Source organism: Leuciscus leuciscus (genome assembly GCF_965113295.1).
Source record: "Leuciscus leuciscus genome assembly, chromosome: 1".
NCBI lineage: Eukaryota > Metazoa > Chordata > Actinopteri > Cypriniformes > Leuciscidae > Leuciscus > Leuciscus leuciscus.
Genome location: NC_138725.1, coordinates 72813355 through 72834020, shown reverse-complemented (window position 1 = coordinate 72834020; position 20666 = coordinate 72813355). Strand labels below are relative to the sequence as shown.

Sequence of the window (20666 nt, the reverse complement as noted above, 5' to 3'; positions counted from 1 at the left end):
ATTTTTCAAAATTAAATGTTTTTTATAAAATATGATCAAAGGACATGAAAGTGCCCGTAGTCTAAGAATTGCCCAATTAACGAGTCCAATAATATTTGACATAGGTGCTACATGAACATAATTAAAGTGTATTGTTGCAAGTGATGAAATAGATTGTAGAAATAGTTAAAAACTATTTTTTATACTGCACTACCTGCACATCCCAGCAATAAATTATTTGTAAGCACCTATATGTTCGCAAACCATATAAACATAGACCTATGATTTGGCATGGCAGAAATCCAGCAAAAAGCGTTCCCTAGGTCTATATTTCGTTGAAAATGTTTGTGCTGTGTATTAGTACACCTATTTCTGAACATTTGTTAACAATCACTACATTTATGCCTATTAAGCATCCATAAATACATATTAAACATCATAGTTTTAAACACCATAGACCCCAATAAACCACAGCACGTGGCCTATATAGCCTAGCTATGAATAAATTCACATATATGTGAAGCACTGTTAAATATATGCACCGTTCAAAAGTTTGGGGTCAGTAAGATTTTTAATGTTTTTAAAAGAAGTATCTTCTGCTCACCAAGGCTGCATTTATTTGATTAAAAAACAACAAAAAAAACCCAGTAATATTGTGAAATATTATGACAATTTAAAATGACTGTTTTCTATTTTAATATATTTTAAACTGTAATTTATTCCTGATCAAAGCTGAATTTTCAGCATCATTACTCCAGTCTTCAGTGTCACATGATCCTTCAGAAATCATTCTAATATGCTGATTTGATGCTCAAGAAACAAGAACATTCAAGTGTAAAATCATATCTTCCAGAGGAGCAGACGGAAGACCACTAAGAGAGGACACAACAGAGTCTGCAAAATCTGACGGATTAATTGATTTCCGTTTACAGAAATTAACAGAGTGTGAGGAAGACATAGAAGGAAGAGGCAGTTCCAGATTAAAAAAGATTGCCAGATGATCAGAGAGACCAATATCAACTGAAGACGGCTGTGATATAATTGCTTCATTTGCAATCACAAGGTCTAATGTATGACTTTTGTTATGTGTAGGGCCGCTAATAAACTGTTTAAGATTAAAACAGTCCAATAAAAATAGGGAGTCCTTTGTCGTCACACAGTCATTTTCGTCAATGTGTATGTTTAAGTCCCCTAGAATGAGGATTCTCTTAAATTTATAACACAACATTGACAACAAGTCAGCAAACTCAGACATAAAAGCTTCATTTGCCTTTGGTGGTCGATAGACAGTAGCGATGCTAATTGCCTTTGGAGCAGAAATATTCGAAACAAGGCGTTCAAATGATGAGAACTGTAGCACACACACAGCGCTGATGTTAGATTGCAGATTATGAACCACAATAATTCCCCCACCACGACCAGTAAGTCGCGGGAGATCAAACAGTACATACCCCTCAGGAGTGATCTGGTTGAAGAGGAGACCATCGTTTTGTTTATGCCATGTTTCAGTTAAAAAACAATAAGTCCAGTTTTCGCTCTGCGATGATATCCGATAAAAGCAGGGCTTTATTGTTTACTGAGCGTGCATTGAACAATGCAACATTTACGGGGCTCTGGCACACCGCAGAAGGCAACTCCGATCGAACGATCGAATCATCCTAATGAATGTCGCAGGACTATTGCATAGGCCCTGCGAAAGCCTATTATGACGTGGTGTAGTAAATGCTGTGAATTTTCTATCACTCTTGTGTACTTTCACGTTATAATAACCTGATGTTAAGTCCATTGTGGAAAAGAATGCTTTACCACCTACAGCCGCAAGTGCATCCGCTTGATGCGGGAGAGGATGTGCATCTTTGACGGTGCGCACATTCAGCCAGCTAGTCTGTGAACAGCCTCAGATCACCATTCCTTTTCCAAACTAACACCAGAAGCAATGCATTATCACTCATCGACTTTCTGGTTGTCACGCTCCATGTCGTCCAAGGCCTCTTGCAGCTTCTCATAGTGCGACGGTGACAACCTTCTGTAAGGAAGCCTGAAAGGTTTAGTATCAGTTAGATTCTGTGAACAAAGCATTTGGCTCTACCACAGTCCAGTCCATGATGCGAAAATATCGACTCATAGTTTATCGACAGTTCAGCCAACCTCGCTCTCCAGTAAGGTGTCAAATAATTTGAGCTTATGTCGATGTCATGGAGTCCCAGGCTAGACAGTGTTGAGCCAGTCAGACCATGTGGCGTGTAGTGTTGTCTCTCAGTCTCGCACCTCTTATTACTGCATTTTGTCTGGCTTTCAGTCTCCACTTCATTACACTGCAAATTTTTCACCTGTTGAAAAGACATGCCAAGACAGTCAATATCAAAATCTTCAAGAACCATTCATGTGTACACATCAGCCAGCTTTCAGTTGCGTTTTAGACAGACAGGTTTGTTTGATGGTTTGATAATTTTAACTGGTGTACTGCCATAGTACTGCCTAGATTCCCAACTGACCAGAATCGGGACTGCTTTGTTGAACTTGTGGTTTGTGGACGGTCCTGGCAGAACAAGCTGATGCTCTGTGGCCAAAGGCATTACAGGTAAAGCACAGTTTATTCGACAGTGTAAAAAAATGATCATGACTTGCATCACCACATACTTCACATGCAACATTTTGTTTGGTTACACCACTCCTTACTTTATGTTGAGGTATGTTCACTCTTATTGCCTGCTGACAAGAAAGAGCAAAGACTCAAAGACTGATCCTGAGTACAGTGCTCAGTATCCTGAGGTAGCGCTACTGCTGTATTTAAATAAGTAAAATAAAAATCTACAATATAAATAACTTCAATTATCAAAATATTTCAGTCCATTCAACAGTTCAGAAGTTTCCTGGAATCAGAGATATTTCAGTTCACATCTCATATTTGCAAATGGCGAACCTCTCATCCACTCAGTCATGTTGTAGCGGTGACCTTATTCGCCCATCACCCCGGCGACTCGTGTGTAACGTGTAAGGTCCCAGGAAGAGTGAAACAGCGATCACGGCACCAGTTGTAGCAGTGTGTTATCTGCATTGTGTCAACTCAAAATCACTCTTGAATGCTAAAATCAAATCCTCGTTTATTATATCTTGGGTAACACAAACAGATAATGAGGACTCGTACAGCAATTAGAGCAGCATGCGGCAGCAATGCACGATGGTGAGAAAGATAGAGGATAAAATCAACGTAAAGAACACGCTGACTTTTTGGGACTTTAGCTTATTCACCGTATCCCCCAGAGTTAGATAAGTCCATACATACCCTTTTCATCTCTGTGCGTGCCATAACTCTGTCGGATGCACCCACCGCTAGCCTAGTTTAGCACAAAGACTGGAGGTAAACGGCTCCAGCTAGCATACTGCTCCCAATAAGGGACAAAATAACGCCAACATTTTCCTATTTACATGTTGTGATTTGTATAGTCACAGTGTGTACAAATAACAAGGTCAAGTCAAGTCAAGTCAAGTTTATTTGTATAGCGCTTTTCACAATACAGATTGTATCAAAGCAGCTTCACAGTATTAAATTAAAATAATACAACAAAGTTTGTTTCAAGAGGAATTTATTGAAGGTCACATGAGACACAGCCATCTTCTAACTGTATACATACTGGGAACTATATTCTTAGAAAGGGTCATCTGGTGACTTTTCCCCTATTGTTTTTCTAATATGTATTCGGACATACTACTCTGTTGGCGTACTGTTTTTCGCATACTATATAGTAGGGAAGTATTCGATTTCGGACACAGCATGTGTTTATGTGAATACTCACCAAGACCGGCATTTTGACAGTATTTTTAGTGTATTTGACTGTTTAAGCGCAACAAGCAGCGAAAAGAACTCAATAAAGTAGTGAGAGGTGGCTTTGTGCGCACTTTGAGTGTGAACACAAAATCTGCATGAGTGAGTAAAATTATGCGCAATACTCGCTGTCGGAGAGATGTTTAAATGTGTGTTGTTATTGATGTGTTGGAAAAAAAAAGAAAAGGAAAAAAAAAATCGATATTTTTGACAATACTATATTGGACTTCGTTTATTATTTCACATGGCCTTTACAATTGAAAAATGTGTATATATATATATATACATATATTTATATATATATATATATATATAAAAACTTGCCAAAGTGGCTAACAGGAGTGACTGCATTACACGCCACTGCTGAGATCCACCCGCATTTGGCGGGTGTTAATGTCAAGTCGTGCTTAGAATACCTGCATGTGATTTCAGCTGTACATACACAACTGTAACAACACTGTTGACCATGAACCCACCCTTAAACCTATCCATAACACTAAACCTGTCCCTAACCTTAACCGTATCCCACCTCAGCAGTGTCATTATTTCTAGGACTTTTATATTTTAAGTGTATTTTCGGTCTCCATTGTTCACTTCCTGTAGTTTGTTCCAGTTTTCCTCTGTTTCTATAGTTACCCTTGTTTGTTTCCATGGTAATTCATTACACACACCTGTTCCTTGTTAGCCTTGTTATCCAGTGTATAAATACCCATGGTTCAGTTGTCTTTTTCGGTCGTTGTCTTTACATTTATGTTTGTAAAGCTGTTGTATTTTGTTCTATATTATCATCTTGTAACAATCGGCCTAATCGGTAGAGTTACATGAGCTAAAAATGGGGTCAGATTGAACTGTGTGAGTTTAAGTGTTTTAAAAGATGAGACAACAACAGAATTAAAGTGAATAAATGAAGTGTATTTGCTATTTCTACCAGGAACTTAAAACAACACAATACAACATAGAAGCCTTAGGCTGTTAGGAGTCCATTGGTTCCATACCATAAAACAGTCCTTAAGAGTCCTTGTGTGCTGTAAGTCCCAATGTGTAAGTGTCCACCGGTGTATATACAATCCAACTGTAGTGATAATCCAATGAAAAGTTATGTGGTTTGCTGGAATGGTAAGTCCTTAAAATAAACTCCTCAATCCAGCTTTGGTCCTCTTGACAGAGACCCCGTTTGTTTGCCATGCTGCTCAGTCACATGACAGGCAGACCCAGAATGGTTAAAAGACATACACACATCAAAACAGATAAGAGGAATAAAATGGACTAAAATGACTAAGACAACATGTAAACCTATTAAAACTCTAATATACATAAAATCATTATAATATATAGAGTGGTTAAAACATGTGTCATGTGTGACAGTGTCACAATCTGGATATATACGTTTCCTGTTTGGATTATTGTCGTCATCTACCCTGTTTGGATTTTCTTTGTGTGTTTATTTAATAAATTGTTGCTGTGAATAGATCATCTCCTCAGTCATGTTAACCGTAACAAATAGCAGCAAAAGTGTTTTGAAATCAGAAATCTCTCAGATTTCATTAAAAATATCTTCATTTGTGTTTCAAAGTTGAACGAATGAAAGTCTAACGGGTTTGGAACGACATGAGGGTGAGTAAATAATAAAACATTTGGGTGAACTAACCCTTTATTATTTGGGCTACTGGGTGTGAAAAGGTTGGTTCTATGGAGGTGATAAATGAAAATGAAAGTGACTGCAAAATGGAAATGATTGGCCGAGCCAACAATTTAATTTATTTATTTTTTACTTCGAATCATTTGAAAGATGGCTGGCAGCAAATGACTTTGCAGCAGAAATAAAAGCTGATATGTTCCTGAGTGTCTTGTGTCCCACAGCGTATGGGCTACTGAAGAATTTGAACCACCAAGGATGGTGATAGAACTGACTTATAAAGAAATGACTGAAACATTTTAAGCCAAAAACAATATGCTGAACGCTTCAGATTTCACAGATGATATCAGACAGAAGGTAAAACGTTTACAGACTACATTGTTGACTTGAAAAGACTTGCTAGCACATGCGAGTTTGGCCAATTCCTCAATGATGCACTGAGGGATCAGTTTGTCTGTGGTTATCAGATGAAGCTTACCGTTAGCGTCTCTTATCCGAGAGGAATTTGACTTTCAAACAAGCCTATGAAATTGCTCTTGGCCTTGAACTGGCATACGAGGATACAATTGTATGCCAGGAAGATACCTGTGTCGTTTCTCCTGTTTAATGGATAGTCAGGGAGTGAGGGCAGGTATAAGTTGTTTTGTTTTCTTTCTTTTATGCATAGGTAAGTTAATGTTAATTTCCCCTTTAGAGGTATTTTTTTTTTCTTTTGTTTAGGCCCACCTCCTGAGGTAATGTTTTTGTTTATTTTGGTATATTTGTAATGTTTTATGTAATATCCCTTTTTACTTTTGAAACCTCTGCTTAATGTGAAAATAAAAGGCAGACACGCCATTTGGGACGAGACTTCAGACAGGCACTGTCTGAATACTAGGCACTATTCTGCAGTGTACAATACCTCTGACTTACTATGTGCAAGGCCATTGATATGTTAAAGTGGATGTCGATCACAAGCTACCATCAAGGTTTTCAGAACAGCAGCCAGAAGGGATCAATTATGACATCTTTGATTGCTTGCCAGTTGGTGGAATGCAGAGAGCTGGAACGTCTGACCCAGAAGGTCAACCTGATCAAATTTAGGAAGCAAACAGAACGTCGCAATCCACAAAGGCAACGTAAAGGTCTAAGTAGAAAATCTTTAAATCTTTAGGTCTAAGTAATAGATAAATATTGTTCAAGACAACATAATAGTTACATTTGTTGGTCACTTTAAAATAATGCATGTGTTTTAGGCTAGAACATATTAAGTTTGGTCTATGTTAGGTTCCAGTTTAAAAAGGGAGGAGTTTGGTATATTGGTGCAACTGTGTTCACATGTATTACGGTATTTTCATTGCACGCATGCGCTGTGTGTTGTATCAGCGTCACCCCCATTTGTCTTAACCCATGATTTTGTGTGTGTGTGTGTGTGAGACAAGTGTTGTTTAATGTGTCACAGAGACACTGAAGAGTTTGAAAAAGCTCCAAATCCAGCACAGAGGGGTTCAGTGAATGTGTGTAACCATGCGTTTAATGTGACAGAAACACTGAAGAGTTGTAATAAAGTCTAAATCCAGCACAAAGTGGTTCAGTGAATGTGGTGTTGAATGTGTGTAAGTGTGTGAGTGTGTGTGTGTCAGAGACGCTGTAGAAGGAGAGAGTGCCGGCCGACACGTCCACACACACTCCTACTCTCTTACAGGATCCTGAACCAGCAGAAACATCAGTGGAGTTATTATTGTGCCAGACAGAGAATCTGTCATCAGAGCACTTCAGACTCCAGGACTTCTCATTCAGTCCAAACATAGAGTCAGCACACAGTCCTTTCCTCTTGATTCCTTTATATGCCACTGATATGTAAATATTTCTACTCCATTCAGCCTCCCAGTAACAGCGTCCAGTCAGACTTTCTTGACACAGGACCTGCAAGCACTTGTCAAATCTCTCTGGATGATCAGGATACGACTGCTGCTTATTCACACACGTCACCTTTCTGTTCTCTTCTGACAGAATGAGTTGAGTGTTTGCTGTGTTTGGATCCAGTGTGAGATCAACGGCATCTGAACACAAGAACACACACATTACAACACCAACATTTACAACCACAAAACAACAAATACTAAAACTGTGTCTTTGAGGACTTACATTTGTGTAGTCTTGAAATCATGATCTCTCCTCTGTGATCCACAAAAGAAAATACAGAGAGAGAGAGAGAGAGAGAAAGAATTGTGAAATACTGTTATGTTCCCAGTTTATCATATTGTGAACATAAACTTTATCTCTTTCTTTCTTGCTTTCATTCTTTCTTGTAGGCAAGTTATTTTGAGTACACTGTAAAAACTAAAGGAGCCTCAAATATCCTGTCGGATACTCAAGGAACTTCAAAATGTAATTTAGGTGCCTCAAAGCTCTTTCTCCTATAGTAGGGTAACTGGAGGAGCATTGACAATCTTTGAGGTTCTTGCTGGAACTTATGGGATCCTTTAAGCACTTTGTATTTAGTTCAGAGGTTCTGGAGTCACCTTTTCATTACTATGAGACCTCGAAGTGCTTTGGGGGAAAATAGAGGAACTTGAATACGATAAAAGGGTTATTGGAAGATCTTTTAACATTTAAGTGGTTCCTGGAAGATCTCTTATGTTAAAGCCAGCATCTGGAGGAACCCAATGGTTCAGTGAGGCCAAAATAAGATTATTAATATCCTATTATTATTATTATTATTATTATTATTATTATAGGCTACTTAAGTTTGATTCAGTAGGCTATACCCAGGTGAAAAAGACGTAGGCCTATCCGATTGTTAAGTCTGACGTTTAGCGTGACGTTTAGCCTTTTCCGGGTCCAAGCGCTCCTCTCATCCAGAAATAACAATGGTGGAACCTGTAAATTTATTTACGATCACGTCCTTCTTAGTGAGGCACCCTTGGCGGTCAAAAAGGGTTTAAATTCCTTTAACACCAACAGAGTGGTTAGTGTAGCTCATCACTCAGGTGACATAATTAAGGGTAGAGTCCAGGCATCAATGAAAAAGAAGATTTACGAGGTTGAAGTGAGTTAGCTCGGGACACGGGACACAGCACTGCGGCATTGTAAAAACACTCAATAATAACCAAAACACTAGCGAAAGCGGTAGGTAGGTAGAGAGGACCTGGACTTTGGACCCGGAAAGTATTATTGGAGAGTGGTTACGTCACGACTTAACAACCGAATAGGCTACTATTAAATGTATTAAAAATGTACTTGACTGCGTTTTTAGTATAGGTCTACAATACAAATATACTTTAATGCATTTTTAATACATTTAACAGTAGCCTACGTCTTTTCACCTGGGTAGCTTACATTTATTTAGTATCTAGGCCTATTTTATTGATTAATTTAAACCTTAAACTACGACACTAAATAATAATAATATTAATAATATGAAGAAGAAGAACCAGGAGGAGAAAAGTTTTAAGTTAAAAGTTTTATTCTGTCACGAAACTGCTGCTCTCTCCTCTGCTGTCGTCGCTTCAGTGATCCTCGCGCGCATCAAAGCTCAGCTGATCGTTATCGGGTTCGTAACGGCTCCTCTCATCAAAGCTTCCGCTGTTTGTTCGGCTCTCCGTTACAAGGTTTGTAAACTCGCCAAATAAATATAAATACAGAGTCTACTCACTATATATTCAATCACACACATATATAAACTAAATTTATTATACAATACTACGTTTTTACAGTGATTACCACTCGTTTATTGCACAGTATCTGGTATGAAGGTTTTAGCCGCGATGCTAGATACGTTGATCTAATGAACAAATGGAAATTACTGACTTATTGCCTTAGATTGATTTAGTCATTCAATTCAACATGTACAACTGTGTCTTCAAATGCTGATATAGCCTAACTAATTTAGCTGATTCCTGCTGTCGTCATTGGCGTTTGTTATGAATAACAAAAGCAGGTTAATATAGTTTGGTCTGTTTTTGTTTAGCCTAACTTTACTTACTACAGGTGCCCTCATTCTCTCAAATACCATTTTAAAGCCATTTACTGGTCAATAAATATTTGTGAATAATCAGCTTTGTTCTTTTGTTTCCCCAGAACAACCAGTACATTTCTAAAATAATCTGAACATTTCAGAGGCAACATTGAATTACAGTAAGTTACCTACACCACATGCAAGTACTTTATTACTATGAACTTTCTCTGTGTGAAATTGTTTGTGTCATGATCCTGCCATCTAGTCCTTGATGTTGTTTAATTCTTGAGGCAGGATCATGACAGACCCATGTTTTATGTGTAAGCACATGGCCATTTGTTTGGGCTGTGTGCTTGCGTTGTCTTGTCACCTTACCCCGCCCCCTTGTTATCTCTTCTTGTTATCATTATTGTATCATCGCCGTCACCTGTTTCCCTCATTAGTTTCTCCCTATTTAATCCCCTTGTGTTCGCTGTCTTGTGCCGGTTCATTGTGTGATTCTCAGTGTGTGTTAACCTTCCTGTGAGTACCTTGTGAAGAACTGTCTTGTAAAGTCCTGATATTGTTGCTGCTGTTAGTTATTTGTCTAGTTATCTGTCAAGTCTTAGTCTAGTGTAGTTAGTCTTTGTTTTTGCCCTCCAGCCTTGTTTTGCCCCATTGTGGGTTTTGTTTTCCCTGTTTTGTCTGAATAAATCTGTGTTTATTGCATTCTGTCTGCGATTGGGTTCATCTCTCTCCAACCTCATAACAGTTTGACTGTGTACTTGTGTTTTTTTTAATCAGTTATTCTCTGAAAATCTTCCCTCATGCTCTCAAATCTCATTCATGTTACTCAGAAAAATAATATCACAGGTTTGGTGCCAATAATGCCTTGCATTTTTTCTTATATCTTTATCATTTGCATTTGAATATAAGACATTTTGACTCTGAATTAACTTCAAGTTTAGTCTTTTTTGACAAAAAAAAAAGAGGAAAAAGTTATTATATGGCTTCAGAAGACTTACAACACAACCCATAACACATGAGTTGTGAACTCATTGATTATTTTTAGGATCTTTTCTGGGACATTTTTTGGAGTTTAACTATTTTTACATAAATTGTTGCATTGAACTATACAAGTGTACATAAGAATGGTTTCATGAATGATTTACACAATTTCTTTCTGCTGGTGTTTCATGCAGTGATATTGAATGGTGACGGGTTGCATTATGCCTGAGATCTGCTTTTGGGTTCCACAGACAGAAAGTCAAACAGGTTTGGAATGTCACAAGGCTGAGGAAATTATTTAAATTTGACAACTATCACTTTAATAACCTTATTAACAGTAAATGTTGTACTTTGCAGGGATCTCGGTAAGCTGAAATACAAGTTTGAACAAGAATAAAAATCCTCCTGTAGACCTGAAAATCACTGAAGTGCCTGGACCATCCACCAGAAAAGAGGAAAAACAAACGGAAAACGAATCTGCTGTACCTTTTCACTTTTCTAACTCGTTAAGTACCTCACATGTCCCTTGTGAAGATTTTATTATTGATTGCATTTTATGTTGCAGCGAGTAAAGGTCACATTTGTGAATTTCGTGAAATTACACAGGCAAAAAAATCCATTGATCATTGTCAGCAGTGTAGTGACGTAATGTATGAAGCACAGCTCACACAGGAGTCACTTTCACACAGCTTTCTGTTGGGCAAATCTAGCAAATTCCAGTAACCAACTTGGTCCAATAGTGACATTTTTGACCACACACGAAATTGCTGATCGTGTGGATTCTTATTGAAATGACTGGAATTCTACTTCTCTATCTCTACCTCTACTTCCTCTATCTTGTTTCATGAGAATACTCAACAACCATTTATGAACACTGTTGATTCAAGTCACACATTTAAGCTTTTCAAAAGGCATAGTACATTACAGTCTCCAGTCTCACGGCAGCCCAGACTTCAACACTTTATGATTCAAAATAGCTGAATAACTAATCATCAGAGATTTCTGTATAGAGATAAAGGTTAGGATCATAATTTTCAGGAATATTACAACACAATGAGTGCATATTAGCACTGGTTGTTTGTTTTTGGCATCTGATAGAGCTTTTGGACTTGGAAACAGTGATGTCAGACTTACCATCGGACTGAAACACAAATGTTTTAAAGTTAAGTGAAGATGGACATTTTTAATTAGTAAAAAAAAAAAAAAAAAAATTACATTGATTTATTTCGTGGAACATATGTGTTTCCATGCATTTTGTTGAAATGTCTTTTCTTGTATAGCCTATTGCATATACTTGGTTGATTATTCATGTTGCTTATGTATTATACTCTTTTTTGTGTATTCATTGACATTAATCTATAGTTAGCTTTTTTTCCCCATGTGTATGGAAGTGTATGTATAAAAATGAATATAAAATATGTAATAAACAATTCTTATTTTGTATTTGGTTCAATTTGTTTATTATAATAGAAGTCAAAGGTAACCATAGTTACAACATGAAATTAAATATTAAAAAAAAATGAAATTTGGTTCCTGGAGGTGCCTAATATAAGAGTTCCTCAGGAAACCTGTGTGGTTCTTCAGAGAACCACCCCTTTTTAAAGGGTGCCTAGAGGATCTACAGACGGTTCCACCGGTGTGGCAAAGTGAAGAACCCCAAAATGTTCCTCCAGGCACCTTTTATTTTTACAGTATAGGGTTAATTATGTATTACTGTGACACTGCCTTTGTCAGATAAGGGTGCTCAACAGTACCAAAGTCCCTTTAAAGGGTTAGTTCACCAAAAAGGGGCAAATTTGGCATCCTGGCCAAATTTGCCCCTTGGCCTCTGTCCATCATGGCCTCCTAATCATCCTCATATACTGATTGGCTTCATCACTGTCTCCTCTCCACCAGTAAGCTGGTGTGTGGTGGGCGTTCTGGCGCAATATGGCTGCCGTCGCATCATCCAAGTGGATGCTGCACATTGGTGGTGGTTGAGGAGATTCCCCCATCTATGTAAAGCGCTTTGAGGTCTCAGAAAAAGCGCTATATAAATGTAATGAATTATTATTATTAATTATAATTATTATTAAAAAATGAAAATTATGTCATTAATTACTCATCCTTATGTCGTTACAAACACGTAAATCTTTCGTTCATCTTCGGAACACAAATTAATATGTATTTAATAAAGTCTTAGAGCTTTCTGTCCCTCCATTGACAGCCTATGCAAATACCACTTTCAATCCCCAAAAAGGTAGTAAAGTAATTACTACCATTATTTAATTATACCAGTCATTAAAGTAATCCATGTAACTTCAGTTGTTTTATCCTCAATTTTATGAAGTGACGCGAGTGAAATTCCTGTTTCCTGTGTCAGGCTCCGCCCCTTCCTGTGGGGAGTAGCCTACAGAAATCGTTACTGTTGTTAGCACAAGCTTATTTTCCTTAAGTTAGTTTAATTCCATTTCTATGGAATTTAATTCAACCTGGACTTGAGATTGGCTGTGTGTCGTGGCTGTGAGCTGTGAGCGGAGCGCGTTCACTTAACTGGACTCCTGTATTCACTCGTTCAAGATGGGACCAAAAAAGACCCAGGCGATGGAGGATCTGGATGACATTAAAAAGTCACTGGACTTCCTATCTGAGGAGGTTTCTGCTGTCAGGCTTCAGCAGAAATCAATCATGGATTTAATCGAGGAGGTAAAAACACTGAAAATCCAGAATGCCGAAAAGGATAAGCAGATAACTTTCCTCGAGAAACGAGTGTCAGATTTGGAGCAGTATACCAGGGCGAACGACGTGATCATTACTGGTATGCAGGTCAAACCTCGCTCGTATGCACGGGCAGTTGCAGCGGAGGTGGACGGGACCACAGATGAGAAACTGTTGGATTCCGTCGAACAGCAGGTGGCTTCTTTTCTCCGATCCAAGGGAATAGAGGTTGACCAGAACACCATTGAAGCCTGCCATGCGCTGCCCAGGTGGAGCAACAATGATAAACCAGCCATAATTATGAAGTTTGTAAATAGAAAACATAAAACGGAGCTACTAAAGCAAGGGAAGAAGCTGAGAGGATCAAATGTCTACATCAATGACCATCTGACCAAACGGAACGCGGACATCTCTAGGAAGGCCCGGTTTCTGAAAAAGCAGGGGAAGATCCTGGCAACATGGACATCCAGCGGTAAGATCTTCATTAAATTGAATGGAACACCGGAGGAGGCGAAGGTAATGATCATTCGAGACATCGAGGAGCTGGAGAGATTTAACTGATTACTACGTGACTGAAGGTAGGGAACTGAGCCAACACTCTACTTCATCATGATGACGCTTGGTACCGGTAATTATTCATCATCAGCTGATGATAGAACTGTACCTACTATGACTGTGAACTATGATAGAACTGAAAACATTTAATTACACTGAGTACAAATGTCAGGATATGGAGATCGATGTTGATCCGGAAAATAACTTCTACTCTGACGTCACCGATAATTGCTGCTACCACTCTGAGGATCAGTATAATAGGATTATTAAAGCAGAAAATAAATTTTCTATTATACATTTCAATAGCAGAAGTTTATATGCAAACTTTAATAAAATCAAGCATTATTTAAATCAGTTCGAACAACCATTCAGTATTATTGCCATCTCTGAGACATGGATCAGCACTGAGAAGGGAGCTGATTTTGAACTGGATGGTTATGAATTTAACTACATAAACAGAGAGGGGAAGACTGGTGGAGGCGTAGCTTTGTATGTAAATAAATACCTGCAGTATAAAGTGTTGGAAAGCATGACAAGGGTGATGAATGATATATTTGAATGTATAACAGTAGAAATTATTATGGAAAAGAAAATGAATGTAATTGTTAGCTGCATTTATAGGACTCCTGGTTCTAACTTAGAAATCTTTAAGGAATGGTTTGAGGAAACATACACAGCTTCAACTCAGAAGGCTTTATTTATCTGTGCGGACTTTAATGTTGATTTACTTAAAGGTACAATATGCAAGAATTTTTGCCGCTAGAGGGCGCTACATTCCAAACAACAACAACGGCGTAGCTTGATGACGATGTGAAGGAGCGTGGAATGATGGGAACTGTCGTTTTAAACTCCACCGTGGATGTAAATCAGTCAGACGGGAATCGAAAAATCATGTTCATGGATGAGGCTAAGTTCTATTTTTATAAATGTTGCGTTTAATGACATGCTTTTTGTGGCGAGTGGGGCGTGGTTCAGCGCGGTCTGTGATGGGAGAGAAAAGAGACGAGCAAGTAGGTCAAGTGCAAATGCACCTGTGTCTTATTGCAGTGATCGGTGTGGAGAGACCGCTTATAAGCCGCGCTGGAACGAGAGAGAGACTGGAGAGAAAATTGGACGCAGAGAAAGAAAACCGGTGGATCCGAGCTCTCATTTTTGAACTGTTTTGTGCCGTCGCGGTTGCCACAGTGAATGCGCGTTGTGCGCGGCTTTTGATTGTTTTGCTTTATTTTAATAAAGTACGAGTCCCAGTCACGCCGACGCGTCTTCTTCCTTCCTGACTCTTAAACCTCATCACACTATTATTTCATTAAAATGAATTAACCGCATGAAAAGTAAGGTTTAATACTTCATAGATGTTACTGTATTTGTTGAATTCATTGTTGTGATAACGCTGCGCAGTTTTACATGTTCTAAACAATTGTTGTAAAAATACATTCGAACATGCCCACATAATTTGCCAAAATACTGATTAATCTTTATGTATAACACATGCTATATTTATTTACATGGCCATAAACACCAGACGTGATAAACAATGTCAATAAACTAAACACAAATCTAAAGCAATAATACTTTCCTTACATAAACATAACTATTACCGAATGCTAGGGGTGTAACGATACACAAAACTGACGGTTCGGTACGTCCCACGGTTTTGACGTCTCGGTTCGGTTCGGTTCGGTTCATTTAGGTGGAGTGGGGGGTTTAGAAAGCTAAAATTGTTTTTGTTTTTAAACAGATAATTTAATTAACAAATTGTGTCCTTGTCTTTAAATTAATTCAATTACAAGTAAACGTTTCGCAAGGATAAAACTAATTATCTGCTAATGCTGTAAACTATATAGGAGCCCTTACTTGCACATTACTATAACATTAAAGCTTAACAACAGAGCCAAGACTTTTAGCCTAAATTCAGTTGCTATTTATTTTTAGATATAATAATAATCAACACTCAAGTAACAAATTGTATGAAAACCTGTAAACTGCACATAAGGCAGTTTTTACATTAACATATGTTTTTACTCTAATTTATTATTGAAATATAATAATTTACACAGTTGCTGTCATTTTCATGACAGATATTTTAAACATACATAAAATAATCAAGATGTCATTAACAGGTTAAGTAAAATATAATATATAGGCTAATATAGTGCATTTATTTAGTGAAAGAGTTCATTTCCTTAGCAAACCAACAAGCTGTGGACACTGAATGACTTGCCTGAGGTAAATAAAGCTATGTGAAAAAAGAAGCGTTTTATTGACATATTTCCGCTGTTGAAACACTGACTGAGCGATTACACGAGTTATGATGCCTTTCAGTAAGTATACTGTATCTTTCAACATACCTTCAGGTGTCCATTCATGTTTATTCTGTAACTGAGGAAGAGAATCGCGTTTACTCGCGCTCCGCGCTGCCGCTTGAAATGAGGAGCCTAGTAGCCTATGGTGATCTGTCACGCCACATCAAAGAGCGCCAAAACGACATTTAATGTTTGAATTTCGTCATCAAATAGACAGAATTTGAAAGATTACACCTTGCTTATTATCGAATGTAACAAAACACTGAGCTTATTGCGATTAAATGGTGGTTAGGCAACGCTGTATTCGTTGTGTACACATAAGACATGAGGTCCAATGAGCCGGGACAGCAGGGGGCGGGGCAGCAGGGGGCGGGGCGGGCGTGTTCGGTACGCCATGAGAGTATCGCGATTCGTATCGTGGGTGGTGTATCGCGGTTTTTCGGTTCGGTTCGAATATCGTTACACCCCTACCGAATGCTACATTTGGAAAATATAATAAATTAAGCATGCTTTGTCGACAGAACCAGCAGCAATCGGTAAAGAATAATTGTGTACCATAACGACTGCAAGAAACAAGCTAAAGTTTGTAGCTTGATAGACGCTACAACTACAACTTCCGCATTTGTCCAGGACTCCACGCAGTACGAGCGGAAACCGAGGGTGACGCGGATATGACGCAATTGACTGGCGACTCCCAGCTCCCCCCTGCTCTAACGCCCCGTTTCCTTGGTTAAAATCGCAATTTTCTCACGATTTAAAAATAGTTGGAAACATTTGGGATATTGTAAGTAATCAACTTAACAAAATACATAACACTGGCCTTGAGATTTTGGGATATTTTAATGCAAAATTCTTACATATTGTACCTTTAACCCAAATAATCACAGACCAACAAAAGAGTTCATCGATACAATGTACAGTTTGACTCTGTACCCTACTATTACCAAACCCAGTAGAATTACTTCTCACAGTGCTACATTAATAGATAATATTTTTACAAACTTATTGGATAACAAAACGATAAGCGGACTAGTAGTTAATGATATCTCTGACCATCTACCTGTTTTCTTAGTATATGACAGCTGTTATACAAGAAATAAACAGGATGCTGGACAGTTATTTAAAAGAATAAGAACTGATGAGACAATTAATTCACTTAAAGAAGAGTTATTTAATCAGAACTGGGAATTGGTATTAAATGAAGATAACATTGATAAAGCATATGATACTTTTTTGTATACCTTTAAATCAACATATGATAGAAATTGTCCAATTAAGAAAATCACTAAAAGAAATAAATACTTAGATACACCATGGATCACAAAAGGATTGAAAAATGCCTGTAAAAAAAAGAATACACTCTACAGAGAATTCCTAAAAAATAGAACTGAACAAGTTGAGAATAAATATAAAAAATATAAAAATAAATTGATAACTATATTACGGATCTCAAAACAGGAATACTATAGCAAATTATTAGATAGGAATAAAAGTAACATTAAAAGTATTTGGAATATATTAAACAAGGTAATTAGGAAACATTATAGTAAAAATAATTATCCACAGTATTTTATTGATAATGATGAAATCATAAATGATATGAACGATGTAGTTAATAACTTCAACAGGTACTTTGTAAGTGTTGGACCTAAACTGGCAGAAAAAATCCTTGATCCTGGATCAGCAGATGATTAGAATGAGAAACTAATATGTAGCAATTCAAATTCAATGTTTCTCATGGCAGTGGAGCAGAAAGAAATCATAGATATTGTACTTAAATGTAAAAACAAGATGTCAACAGACTGTGATGGTACTGATATGACAATAATAGTCAAAAAGGTTATAGAAGCAATTGTTCGACCATTGACACATATCTGTAATCTTTCCTTTCAAACTGGTAAATTTCCAAATAGCATGAAAACCGCAAAAGTCATCCCATTATACAAAACCGGGGACAGACACCATTTCACCAATTATAGGCCTGTTTCCCTACTACCACAGTTTTCTAAAATCTTAGAAAAACTGTTTGTAAACAGATTAGACAAATTTATTGACAAACACAAATTACTTGCGGAAAGTCAATATGGATTCAGATCACAAAGATCTACTTCATTGGCAGTTCTGGAATTAATAGAAGAAGTCACCAGTTCCATAGACCAAAAGAAATTTGCAGTTGGAGTCTTTATCGATCTTAAAAAAGCATTTGACACAATAAATCATGAAATATTATTTAAGAAACTGGAGCGTTATGGGATCAGGGGTGTTGTTTTACAATGGATGAAAAGTTATTTAAGTAACAGGCAACAATTTGTGAAAATAAGTGATTTTCAGTCATCATGCTTGGACATTGTTTGTGGCGTCCCCCAGGGGTCAGTGCTGGGTCCTAAACTCTTCATCTTATACATGAATGACATATGTAAGGTATCAAAAATACTGCAATATGTTCTGTTTGCTGACGATACAAATATTTTGAGTATTGGGGAAAACCTGCAACAGCTTATGGAGGACATCACCTCAGAACTGATCAAAGTAAAGAAATGGTGTGATTTAAATAAACTGTCTTTGAATTTGGATAAAACAAAATTTATGTTGTTTGGGAAGCATAAGGTGAACAGTGATGTAAAAATGGTGATAGATGGTATAAATATTGATAGAGTTACAGAAATGAAGTTTCTGGGGGTGATGATCGACCACAAGATCAGCTGGAAGCCACACATTCATCATGTTCAGTCCAAATTATCTAGAAGTATCTCCATTCTTGGTAAAGCCAAACTGTTCTTGAATATGAAAGCTTTACATATATTATACTTTTCACTAATTCTGCCTTATTTAAATTACTGTGTGGAAGCCTGGGGCAACACTTACAAATCCTCACTCCGACCGTTGTGCATACTCCAGAAAAGAGCCATCCGGATAATACATAAGGCAGGTTTTCAGGATCATACAAATGAGTTATTCAGAAATTCCGGTATTCTAAAATTTTCAGATCTGGTAGAATTTCAAATAGCTCAGTTAATGTTTAAAGCCAGGAACAAACAACTACCAGATAATATACAGAAACTTTTTATGGATAGGAAAGGGGGTTATGATTACAGGGGAAGGTTCAACTTTAGGATAAAGAGTGTTCGAACAACCATGAAGAGGATGTGCATTTCAGTCGGTGGTGTTAGGGTTTGGAATAAACTCAGTCAAGAACTGAAGCAATGTCCAAGCATGAGTTTGTTTAAAAGAGGTTTAGACTGATGATTTTTGTGAAGTATCAAGATGAAAGCCAGAGGTGAATTGATGTCTCGTACAGTGTAGATAGACCTGTACATGTGAGTGGGACGAGATATTTTTGTGTAGATGTGTAAATGCATATGAATGTGTATGTGGGTATGGTAGGGGGATGTGAATAAGGATTTGAAGACAAGGCTCTAGAATTTACTATAAGAATAATATTTGATTACTTTCTATTGATATATGTTCATATTAAATTTTTATTTTATTTTTATTATTATTTAATTATTTTTATTTTTATTTTTTTTGTAGCTTATAAGACTATGGGAACAGGATGATTATTGCAAATGTAAGTTTTGAACACTGGAGAGGGGGTAGGATTAAATAAGTTTTTTACTTCTTCCAACCCCTTTTCAGACATGTTAAAGAGTGTTAGTGTGTATTTGTTTGTGTATATATAAGCGTTTGTATATGTATGTGGGTATGTATATGTACCTGTACCTGTATATGTGTATATGTATATGAGTATGTATGTATGCACGTAGGTGTGGGTATGTGTGGATATATATGTATGTACATATGGATATGGATGAGGGTTTATATGCACATATGTGTCTATGTGCTCAATTTCATGTGGGAGTTAAAGACTGGCTGTATGTGATAGAAACAAAGTGTAGGAACTTATTAACATGTCTGAAATAAATTTAAAAGAAAGAAAGAAAGAAAAGAGTGCTTTGTTTGCACAAAAAAAACAATTTACCATTTTATTAAAAAAAATATTAATCTCCAACGGACGTTCATGCAACAACGTCTGCTTTCACGTCAACACAACACGCATAAGTCAGGGTGCTCTCATGAACACTTTGGAGATTCATATTTTGTAAATAAAGTGGTAAATTATGTTTTGCGCAAACAAAGCACTTGCGTCGCTTCATAAAATTAAGGTTAATATGCTGGAGTCACATGGATTACATTTATGATGTCTTTACTAGCTTTCTGGGGCTTGAAAGTGATAAATTCAGCTTTGATCACAGGAAAAAAATACATTTTACAATATATTACAATAGAAAATATTTATTTAAAAATATAATACAAATATAATTTGAAATATAATGTAATATATATATATAAATATTAAAATATTACTGTTTTTATTGTGAAACTTTAAAAAAAACAATAAAATCGTATTCTAAACTTTTGGCCAGTAGTAGGACAAGTGATTTAAAGAATCGATGGATGTTCTGCCGTCTCTCTCAGTGAAGTCTATTCTGAAACACGTCAGAAAATTAACTGTAACTCAGTGAATACTTGCCACACAGAGATGAGAGATAAGTCTTTAGAAAGACTATTTTTAAATGATGTAATTAATATCAAAAATAAATATTCTCTGTTTATGTAATCACACTACATGTTGCCATATCATTATAAAGTGATTAATTTGTTATCTAGATGCTGCATTAGCAGAGAAAGAACAGAAGTATGTTTGCCGTCGAGGCTAAGAGGACTCACATTATTAGCTTACCT

The 20666-nt window shown here is 37.0% G+C and overlaps 2 protein-coding genes and 1 long non-coding RNA gene across 5 annotated transcripts in view; 1 reads left to right on the top strand and 2 right to left on the bottom strand.

The window, feature by feature from the left end:
- The window catches only part of LOC309509895 (uncharacterized protein), a 328406-nt gene that overhangs the window by 263792 nt on the left and 43948 nt on the right, over positions 1-20666 (bottom strand). The window lies entirely within an intron of this gene.
- Positions 4368-7562, bottom strand: LOC309512062 (stonustoxin subunit beta-like). The gene has a single exon (XM_082187464.1). The coding sequence runs from the start codon at positions 7503-7505 to the stop codon at positions 6954-6956; it is 552 nt and encodes a 183-aa protein (XP_082043590.1). The 5' UTR covers positions 7506-7562; the 3' UTR covers positions 4368-6953.
- Positions 8948-10938, top strand: LOC309512787. Of its 2 annotated transcripts, none has more exons than XR_014211184.1 (3): positions 8948-9034; positions 9504-9560; positions 10563-10938. It is a non-coding gene; the product is annotated as an uncharacterized lncRNA (long non-coding RNA). The 2 variants fall into 2 exon arrangements; XR_014211185.1 differs by lacking the exon at positions 8948-9034 and having other exon boundaries at positions 9068-9560; positions 10563-10635; positions 10726-10938.

What these genes read in the sequence shown, in the direction of transcription:
- LOC309512062 (XM_082187464.1), bottom strand. Translation starts at nt 7,505, where the DNA reads ATGTGTGTGTTCTTGTGTTCAGATGCCGTTGATCTCACACTGGATCCA.